At 51.9% G+C, this 10,895-nt stretch overlaps 1 protein-coding gene across 1 annotated transcript in view; it reads right to left on the bottom strand.

The window, feature by feature from the left end:
• Positions 1-10,895, bottom strand: part of LOC103801403 (dynein heavy chain 9, axonemal-like) — a gene marked incomplete at both ends in the record, with an annotated part of 73,826 nt that overhangs the window by 32,807 nt on the left and 30,124 nt on the right. The window contains 7 exons of the mRNA XM_009073816.1: positions 10-18; positions 1,207-1,369; positions 2,621-2,817; positions 3,056-3,217; positions 5,062-5,301; positions 6,070-6,172; positions 7,272-7,437. Of these exons, the coding sequence (XP_009072064.1) occupies positions 10-18; positions 1,207-1,369; positions 2,621-2,817; positions 3,056-3,217; positions 5,062-5,301; positions 6,070-6,172; positions 7,272-7,437 (1,040 nt within the window). The remainder of the gene's footprint in view (positions 1-9; positions 19-1,206; positions 1,370-2,620; positions 2,818-3,055; positions 3,218-5,061; positions 5,302-6,069; positions 6,173-7,271; positions 7,438-10,895) is intronic.

Here is a 10,895-nt window from a genome sequence, read left to right on the forward strand (position 1 = left end):
CTGATTCGCCAGGTCTGCCTGGAGGGTGGAAAGCAAGTGGTGTTGTCCCTACATTCTGCAAGGTACCAGACCCACCAAAGGGATCATTCAGAACCTTCCCATCTACTGAGAACAAAGCAGTTGCAATTAATTAGCATGAAACTGTACTTTGGCCACTCTCCATCTCCACGGTTGAGCATTCCAGGTCAGTGTGGTAGACCACGTTGTCAGACATCACCAAGTACAACTTGACAGCACTGTCCAGGGCAGCACAACACAGAAACTAGAAGAATGTCCTGGCCAGCAGCACCAGACCAAGGGCAATGCCTGTGGCTGAAACCCTGAGGGGTCACTGGGGATGTGGCTGAAGACACCAGTGCAATCCCTGGCTGTGGAGGCTGCAAGGTTGTCCATGCTTGCATGCCTGCTCACATGGAAAAGCTGTTGAATTTCCAAGAACAGCACCTCGTAATGAAGGATTTTTATTTGAAATCCAAATTGTTCACGAGATGAGTCTGATCAGAGAATGGTTTGGGTTGGAAGATGTTCATGCAGGTGAAACTCCATCCTGTCTTTCCTGCTCCTCCAAGCAGGGCACCAGATGTGGGGGATCCTGAAGGAGTGCACCGGCCAACAGCTCAGAAATTCTCATACAAATTCAGCAAGCACACATGCTTTTCCCAAAAGAATAATTTGCTACTTTCATCACTAGAAATGTGGATTATTCTTCCCTGTGAGGTGCTGAGGCACTGGCACAGGTTGCCCAGAGAAGCTGTGGCTGCTCCATCCCTGGGAGTGTTCCAGGCCAGGTTGGCTGGGGCTTGGAGCAGCCTGGGCTGGGGGAAGGTGTCCCTGCCCATGGCAGAGGACACCAGGTCTGGCTGTACCCTGTGCAGACACACTCCAGCCAGGGCTTCTGAGCAGCACTGCTTGTCTCTGCAGTCCCATGTTGTGTCTGAAGCATTTCAGTACCTCCAAATCAGAGCTGCCCCAGGGCTGGAGGTGCCTCGGCAGTGCCAGCATGGGGGGATTCTCACAGCTCTGGTCCTGCTGCCACACCATGGCTGGTACAAGCAGGTGCCCTTGGCCTTCTTGCCTACCTGGGCACATGTTCAGCCACTGTCACCTCCATGATGTTGTCTCTCAACATGCAACAAGAGATAGTTTTAAGGGCAAGTTCTGCTCTTTATTTCCTCTCCCTCCACCTAAGCCTTAGAAATCACTTACCTTCAGGTCAGAGATGCCATAGCCTTTCCTCAGGGTGATCTGGAACACCTCTAGGTTGCTGAGGAAAGCTGCCAGGCGGGTCAGGCTCTGCTTCCCACTGCCCCCGACACCGAGCAGCAGTGCATTCCCCCGGGGAGACTCCAGGATACGGCTGATGCGGCACCTAAATTGAAGCACACAAAGCCTCTCATTAAGAAGAGCATTTTTCCATTTCTCTGCCTGCTGCTTTTCAATACATATTTTATTCCCCAAGAAATTGTATTCTGAATGGGCTGGAAAATGTCAGTCTTGGAGACGTGTCAGCAATCGATGCCAGCTCTGCCGAGGCCTGGCCAGACCATGCTGCTGATGAAAATCCAACACTTCAGTGGCGATTCAGACTGGGCTCAGGTTTTTTCCACCTGCTGGATAGAACTGTCACAGTGAGGGCCTGGATAGCTTTACAGGAAGGGCAAGGGGAAAAGGACATCGCACTGACATGCAAACACTGAGAATAGAAGTCTTGAAAGGTTCTGATACACCTCCCCAGGCGAGGCCTCTCTCAAGGAATTTGGGGCTCCTGCTCAGAGGAGGAGTCCTGCTGTGCATTACAGCACCTGAGCACATTCACACACCTCAAGTGGCACAAAACCTGCCTGGAGAACACAGTCCGTGTTCCTTACCCAAACCAGCACAGCTTCGGAGTGAGACTTTCTCACTCTGAAAATGAACTTGCTGTTATTTTCCAGGTCTGATCACTTGTCCTGTCCCCAAGACACACAGTGAACTCTGCCTACCTCCCTTTTCCTCCCTTCAAGCACATGCTGATCCCCCCACATGTTTACACCCCATCTGAGGGGGGGTCAGAGCATCCTCCCTGTGCAACCCTCCCTGTCCCATGGCTGAAACTCAAGCCCAGCCTGCCCTCAGAGCACTGCCTGAATTCAGCTCCATCCAGCATTACTCAGCTCACTTCACTATTTCTCTAGACTGAGCTAATTGATTCTTCACATCAGACTGAGAAACACTGCACTGTTTTATTGCAGCTCCAGTATTTTATGATCTATGTGCAGACTCTGACTGAGTTTTATGATATTCTAATTATAATTCCATCATTTCAGTGAAATGGTTCCCACAAAAGCAATGCAGGCTGTGGGAAGAGCCTTAGCATTCCTTGTCTCCCTGCTCCCAGGGCTGCATGTTGTCCCTGCACCACAGGACTGACACCTATCTCCCACGTCCGTACATATACTAAGTCCTCACATTTCCTTTTCTCTTGATTTTTTTCACCCAACCAAAGATTCACCCAACTGATTGCTCAAATTCAGCAACTGGCCCATCATTCCAGCCTCCTCCATCCTCCAGGGAACATCACGGACACAACCTGCACACACAAATGCCATGATGAGAGCACAAAGCAGGAAAATCCCCTTACACATGGCACATGGCATCTTCAAACAGCACCAGGCTCATGGCAGCATTGACTTCATTGTAGTTCTCCAAGGCTTCCACGAGGATCCGGTTCAGCTCCTCCCAGGTTGGAACAGGACTATATCCAGGTTCCCCAATGCCTTTAGCAAAGTGGCAATAAACATTCATGCGCTTGGTCTGCTCTAGAGTTTCCTCAATGTCCTGTAAAAGAGCAAAAAAATGTTCATAACAAGCAGAGGAAAACCTACTGCAGCTCGGTGCCACCTTCCAAGGGGAGTATTGGTGTTCCAACCTTTTTGTGCCCATATTGTTGCACCTGCATGTTGGAAAAGGGGAAGGAGAGCGCAAGGAAAATCCCTGACCCTGACTTCCCTTCCAACAAACTCATTCTGTGGTTCTGTAACATGTCATCATCAAAGTTATGACTCTCAACACTTACGTCATAGAATTTCTTCACCATATCCCTCTGGATTTTATCAAAGGTTTCATAATCCTTTTCTTCAACCATCTTATCCCTGTACACACGGTTTGACTCATGCAGGTAGAGCTTCAGCAGGTCTTGGGGTTGCTTCAGACATTCAGGGGTCGAGAAGAGAAGGCCCTGTGGAGAGCAAAGTCTCTCAGGGAAGCCAAGCTGGGCACAGCTGGGCTACTCTTACAGCAACTTCTGACTGAACTGCTGGATAATCCCCCACTCAACAGCCCCTGAAGAATATTTCTTTGTGACCCAAATCTTCCAAAGCTGCTTGAGGAGCTCTTGTCCTGCTCCTACCCTCTGGCACAGCATCCAGATCTGGCAGGAGGTTTTCCAATACCTCACAACCCTTTCCAGCAGACAACAGCTCGAACTAAAGCTGCTGTTCTCTCCCTGCACCTTTGAAAGCTCAGATTAACTGGAGCCAGGATTTAACATGAGCCACATCTAACATCAGAGGCTGCTGATGTTCAGCTGAGCACAAGTGACAGGTCTGAGTCCTTCCTGGCACAATGGAGTTATTAACTAGTCCTGCTCTCAGATTTCCCATGTCTGTCATTGCTTCAGCTCTTGTCTGATAGACCAGACATGAGGCACTGAACTTTGAGTACCTGCTTTGTAAAACAGCTGTTAACAAGGACAGCAACAAATTACCAGCCAGAGGGTTGGGACAGGTTATGGTGTTTCAAACCTCTCAATTTGGCTGCTGAGAAATAGCTCAAATGTTATTCATCAGCCTGAAACTCTGAAAGTTCCTTTGAGCACTAACATCTACTGCTTCAGAGCATGAGGTGCTGGGGAGAGTAGAAACTCAAAAACTCTCCAGCAATGAAGAAAGTGTTTCTAAAGCTGAACAACTTCCCTTTGGCACAGAATCACAGAACCATCAAGGAGACCTCTAAGATCATCAAATCTAAGCATTAACCTGTCCCTGCTGGAACCCCTAAACCCTAACCCAGATCCTCCAGTGCCACATCCAGACACCTCTTCAGCACCTCCAGGGATGGTGACTCCACCACCTCCCTGGGCAATATCCCAGTGCCTGAACACCCTCACAGGGAAAACATTTCCCTACCATCTCCTCTGACTCCTTGGAGACCTGTGCACACTGTGGGCTCACACTGAGCTGTGCCACCAGCACTGCCAAGTCCTTTGTGACCAACACCTCTGTCCCCACCGCTCCCCCAGCCTGGAGCTGCATGGGCTGTTGTGTGCCAAGGGCAGGACCAGCACTGAGCCTCACTGACCCTCATGCAGTTGTCCTCAGCCCACTGATCAAGTCAGTCTGTGTCTCTCTGTAGAGCTTTCCTGCAGAACTGGCTGGTAATTCACATTCAGTGAATAATTCAAAGCTGGTTGTGAGTGGTTTATCAGCTCTTTAAATGCCATCCTGCCTGTCCATGCTGAGCACCTGAGACATGGCAGTACAGGTCACCAAGCTGTCCTGGCTCTGGCAGAGCAGCTGAACCAGCTACTGCTCTTGAAGGCCAACAGAGTATCCACCACCTGCTCCATGCAATAAGTAGTTTCCCTATGTGGTGCAGCAGTGTCATCAATCCTCACACTCACACGAGTGGAGCTGAGGCTCACAAAGACAAACCCAACTCCATCACACTCACCAAGAGCCACTGCATGAAGGGCTGAAGTCAGGAGCCCAAAGCTCCTTCTGGACACTTCAACCCCCCCAAAATCTGCCCCTTCTTCTGGAACTGTTCACCCCTTCCTGTTGACCATGGGTGGTTGGAAAGTAAATAAGCTTCTAACTGATGTTGCACAAATTCATGGATCATGGCTTTGGAATCTGGCCAGAACCAAACAGGAATTAGGGAAAGGCCCAAGGTCATCCCCTTTACTCAGGACACACACACACACTGTGGCACTGCTGGTGGGACAGTGCTTTGCTCACAGTCCACAGCCTCCTATGGCATTAGGACATGCTGCAAGTGCCTCAGGACAGGAAGGACACTTACTTGGAAGATGTTGGAGAAGTCTCTCAGGTTGAAGATGTAGTGGAACTTGACAGCTGTTGGCAGGAAGGTGGCAGCCACTTTCCTATGCAGCCCCAGGGAGAGAGCAATGAGCTGCTGAGCTGAGTTTTGCACAGCCTCTGAGAAATTCCCACTTGTCAGATGCTGCACCAAAATGGTGCTATAGATCCTGGACAAGGCATCCTGGCCAGGGCTGGAGAGAGCAAAGACGCAGAAGTGACGCTGACAAGAGAAAGGAAGACATGGAAAGGTCAGAGATGGGCAACAGCCTCCCGAGTCAAATGCCCTTTGGGGACTTGCTGCAGCTGGATACAGGGCTAGAGAATCTCACATGGGCTACTCTTCCCAGGGCAGGTTGCCCCACATGATCTTTTGAGGTCCCTTCCAACCTGGAATACTCCATGATCCTGTGACTTGCAGTCTACCAGAACTGTCTTCCCTTCCAACCTCCCAGCAGAGGACAGTTGGGAGGTGACACTTTCTGCTTGCTGAACAAGGGATTTTCAATGGAATTTCACAGCTCCTATGTTGGAAGCTCAGTCCATGGAAGAGCTGAAAGGTCTGAAGGTGCCACCAACCCCTGATGAAGCCCAGCCCTGTCTGGTAGGAGCAACCCCTGGAAGATGCCATCTCCCAGGAAACCCTTGACTGATCTGGAGATGGCAGAGACAGAGGAGATCATAGATCCACAGAATTATTAAGATTGGAAAAGACCTCCAAGATCATCAAGCCCAACCTTTGACCAAATCCCACATTCCCACTAAACCTTTGCACGAAGTACCACATCTCATTTTTGAACACTTCCAGGGATGGTGACTCTGCCACTTCCCTGATGCCTCTCCATCAGCAGTCAGTCACCTGGCAGATCCATGCCATTGCTACTGACCAAATGACAGCAGGATGTGCCAGAGGTGGTCCTCAAGCCTCACGTTCAAGCAATCCATCCAAAACCAAACCCAGGGCTGTTCCTGCCATCACACAGGGCTTTACCTGCAGCCGGGGGTTGATGGTGAAGCTCCCCGCAGTCGGGTTCATGCAGGACACATACTGCACATTGGTGATCTCCTTCAGTGACAGCCTGGTCCTGTCATACCTTTGGGCAAAGCAAAAGCAGCAGATGGTGACCACAGCAGCAGTTGTCCCTCGGAACGTGTCCTTCTGGCATCAGAGGGGTCACATCCTGCCCCTTACTGGGGCAGAGCCCAGGGTTGATGTGTGTTTGCACATGGCCCAGCACACACAGGAAATCCTTCAGCTCCAGCAACCTGTGGCTGATATTTCCATCAGGTGATAACAAGCACTGAGCAAAGATGCAGCTCAGACCTGTAACTGGTGTGGAAATTGAGGGAAATCATAAGATTTGGGCTATCCTGGGGTGGGGTAGGTGACGCCTGTGGGGAAGGATGGGGGAGCTGCTGGTGCAGCCCCTGGAGCAGAGCCACAGGGTCACTGCTGGGGCCAAGGCAGCCCAAGGGTGCAGAGCTGTGCCCCTGTCCCTCTTCACTGCCCTGGGGTGGCTGCACTCAGCTGGGCTGTGAGCAGGGGCACCAAGGGAGCAGCACCCCAAAAGCACTGCCAAGAGCAGGACAGAGCCTGGCTGTGCCTGGGAGGGGACAAGCAGCACGTGTGGTGCCCCCAAGCTCTGCTGAGAGGGGGACAGTGAGCCCAGAGTGTCCTGTTCCACACAGCACTGCTGTGGTGTGAAACACATCAATCTCCTTCCAAACCACTGTCACTCGTTTTCCTTCAAATTCCCTCTGCCTGGAAAATGCCTGTTTGCTGCTGCCTGATGGAAAACAGCATCAGGTGCTCTCAGCAAGGGCAGTACATCCTGGCTGAGGTCAATCCATGGCTTTCCTCCTCTCAGCATCACAGGGTGTGAGGGCTGAGCATGGAGCTTTCCGTGCAGGATTTGCACTGGGCCCAGTCAGGAGCTGAGCAGGAGTGGAGCAAAGCTCCCCTCAGCCAGGCAGGGAGTGTGATTGCTGGGGGCAGGAGACACCCTGAGGGTACACAGTGCTCCATTCACCTGGAGCCTCCCAGGCAGCTCCAGCACAGCCCAGCAGGATCGCACGGTCAACACGGGATGGGAAGAGGAATCTGTGCTGTTACTTCCTCTCAAAGCCCATCCCCAACACCAGAGCTGATCACAAAGGTGACCCAAAGCCCCTCAAGCCCCAGCAGCCTCCTACCAGTGGCCATAGTCCAGGTGTTGCCTGAGCAGCGTGTGAGGCTGCACCGTTCCATACGTGTCCACCTCAGGCATGTTCAGGTCATCAATGAAGTAGATGAGCCTCTTGGTCCCTGGAGGGCCGTAGTTCCTGCCAGCCTTTTTATCCAGAGGCTTCTCCAGCACACCTGTAGAGGCAGAGGTGTAAGAAGCCATTCCTCAGCCATCTCACTGCCTGCTGTGAGCAGCTGAGCAGCACCAGGAGCAATGTGCAGGGTAGGAAGGGTCCACGGAAGGACAGTGGGAAGCTCTCGGTCCCCTCAGCTCCATCGGGGCTCTTCACTGCTTTTGTGGAGGAGGAGCTGGGCTTGGCACAGGATGCTGCTGCCCAGCAGGATGCTGCTGTCCCCAGGCTGTGGCTATGGAGCAGCCAGGAGCCCTGTGTGGGGCTGACAGGAGGATGTCTGTCCCCAGGCCTGTATGGGGCTGGCAGAGACCTTTGGGCAGATTTTTGGTGTGACTCAACCCAAATCACAAAGTTCTCAGTAGCCCAGGTTGCTCAAGGCTCATCCAACCTGGCTGTGAACACTGCCAGGGTTGGGGGCAGCCACAGCCTCCCTGGGCACCCTGGGACAGTGTCTCACCACCCTCACAGGGAAAACTTCTGGGGAGTTTGGCATCACCATCACCCCAAGTCCTTCTCCCAGGGCTGCTCTCAGTGACTTCTCCCCCAGCCTAGAGGTGTGTCTGGGACTGCCCTGACCCATTCTGCTTTTCTCAGATGACAAATCCTTTAAAACCCCATTTTGCCCTGCCCAGTGCCCTGCAGACATCCTGCCTGTCCCACTGCCCACAGTTCAGCCATTTCCTTGCCACAGACACTTGCTGCACAAAGGCCTAGATGGTGCTCAGAGAAATGATGGATTTTTCCTCAGCAGAGTCTCTCTCCCCCTTCAACAAACCCACAATATTTGAAATTTCTGGTAGCAAGATAAATTAAGTGTTTCAAATAAGCATTCAATTTAAATTTAATTAGGCCTTAATTAACGTATAAAATCAGCCCTTTTTGAGGTTAAACAAGGATGCAGGAGATTCATCATAGTGAAATGCAATTACTGGGGATGAAGTGACATGTTTGTGGAAGTTGCATTTTAATTCAAAGCCTCAAACCACAATAATCCTGAAGGGTCCCTGTTGCTGCCTCTGAGCTCCTCATCAGCCCCTGAATGAAACACCCTCCACACACCAGATGTGACAAGTGTGGCTCCTCTCACCTGCTGCCTGCTGGTCAAGGTGGGTAAAGATACCACAAGCCCCAAAACCCAACATTTATTGCCATCTTCTCAAGGCAGATCAGCAGTGGAAGTTGTGGAATGACAGCAGGGCTAGAGCCAATGGAGGAGTGAGGAGGAGCAGAGGTCCACAAGGGCATGAACCACCAGAGGTCCAGGGTCCACAGACAGTGATAGTCACAATACACCACAGAAAATCCACAGACTGGCCCCAGGTTTGGGCTCAGATAGTTTCTGACTCCTTTAACTCCTATGCACGTGGCCATTCTGTACCCACAGGTCCTCAAGGGTGGTTTGAGCCACATCCCTGTGCTGCCCCTGGAGGGTGCAGCTCTGCACCTTAGAAATCTCCTCCCCAGCAGGTGCCTTGTCGAAGAATTCCTGGCTCCCAGGTTAGGCTCTTTTTTAAAGTACATCAAAATCAAAGCCCCAAACTGCTTTGTAACCGCATTTTACAAATCTAAAGAGGCACCTGCTGGGAAAAAAAAAATCACCCAACTGACAAACTCCACAAAAAGGGACAAATTAGCTCTAAAAATGAGCAGGAGGGAAGGAGGCCAAGCAGCATAAATCACCCTGCCCAAAGCACATCTCCCAGCCACATCTTCATCCCCATGATGAAGATGTGCTCTGCTCTGCAGAGGAAGGATGTCACCAGCTCAGCCCACAGCTCAGAGCAAACAGGGGACTCCTGACAGCTCTGCCTGCCTCAGCTCCACACCTGCACACACTCACCTGGGAGATAAAGCAGCTCAGGTCCCCCCAGGCAGCTGGACAGGCACAGCTGAGCCCATTCACCAGCCCAAGGGCATTCCCAGTCCTCACACAGGGAGGAAAGGAAAAGGGAGGCTGTAACCATCACACAGCCCAGGGCTGAGACTGGCCAAAATGGGAGATTTTACCCAGTTTAACCTCGAAGGACAAATAATTTGCATTCTCACTGTGTGCTGAGGTACAGGCACTGCCCCACGGGGCTGATGGCACAGGCAGGAGGCACCAGCAAGCCCAGAAACCCTCCCAACCTGCCCCAGGAAGCTGATGTGTCCCCACAACAAGGCCCCAGGTCACAGAGCATGGGCTGGGCCTGTGCTGTGAGCAGATGAGTCCCAGAAGGCAATTTTAAGCTCTGACACCTTTTGTAAAAAGTGTTTGGAGCCTGGCAGAGCATGGGCAAAGCCCTGGATGCTCTCAGCATCAGCCTGGGCCGTGAGCATGTCCTACCTGGCACCACTCAGCCAGGAACAACCCGAGCAGTGAAGGCTAATCCTTGGTCTCCCTGATGCTTAACAGATCCTCATACAATCACAGAATGGTTTGGGTTGGAGGAACTCTAAAGTTCATCCCATCCCACCCCTGCCATGGGCAGGGACACCTTCCACTAGCCCTGGTTGCTCCAAGCCTTGTCCAGCCTGACCTGGAACATCCCCAGGGATGGAGCAGCCACAGCTGCTCTGGGGAAGCAGAAGGATTTCAGGCCATTTGGGCCAAACCATGAAGCAGTTTGTTATATGGTGACCCACAGGTGTTATTCAGCTCCAAACCAACCAGGCTGCTTCATTACTGGTTAATTCATACATGTACAACTATTTTCTCTCTCTTTGGACACCATTCCAAAATAAGCCACTTTGCTCATTTCCAAAATGACTCCATTTTTCTCTTAATCTCTGAAGAGACTACAAAGCAAGACCCAGGTAATCACAGCTCAAATTTCTGCCAAGATCCTCATCAGTGGTATTCTCATGGACTTCACAGGGCCAGCAATTCCCTGAAGCTCTGATCCCGCTCCCCAGATCAGCAAACCTCGTGCTCCTGGGGAGTGAGGGGTGTGAGACCTGCTCCATGGGAGCACCTCGGGCTGCAGCAGGATGGGAGGACAGTCCCAGGAAGCAGTCCTGGCTTACAGCCTGCACACAGCCATTAGCACCATCCTGGCTGCTAATTGGGATGCAATTCCCAGCATTGCCCCCTGAGGACAGTTTGGAACCTCGACAAGAAACCCATCCTGTTCAGCGCGGGCTGAAATTCCAGCGTGTTAAAGACACACTTCAAGTCAAGTACAAGCCATAAAAGAGCAGCAAAACGAAGCCCCTGCTATGGCACAGCCCGGACCCAGAGCTGTGGGGCTCAGAAATCAAATCCTCCTGTGGATCCTCCTGTCATCTCCCACAAAACTGCCCTAGTGGGAATTAAGGGTCTTCAGGTGCCAGTGCAGTGGCCACAAACAGCACAGGCAGCTCACCCACGGCTTTTCCCCTCAGCATCCCAGGGCACACCTGGCTCCAAGCCCTGCTGGACATCCTGGGAGGTGGTAAGGTGCCAGGCAGGAGTCCTGTGACACAGCCAGTCCTTTCCCT

This window comes from Acanthisitta chloris, unplaced genomic scaffold, assembly GCF_000695815.1.
Source record: "Acanthisitta chloris isolate BGI_N310 unplaced genomic scaffold, ASM69581v1 scaffold84, whole genome shotgun sequence".
NCBI lineage: Eukaryota > Metazoa > Chordata > Aves > Passeriformes > Acanthisittidae > Acanthisitta > Acanthisitta chloris.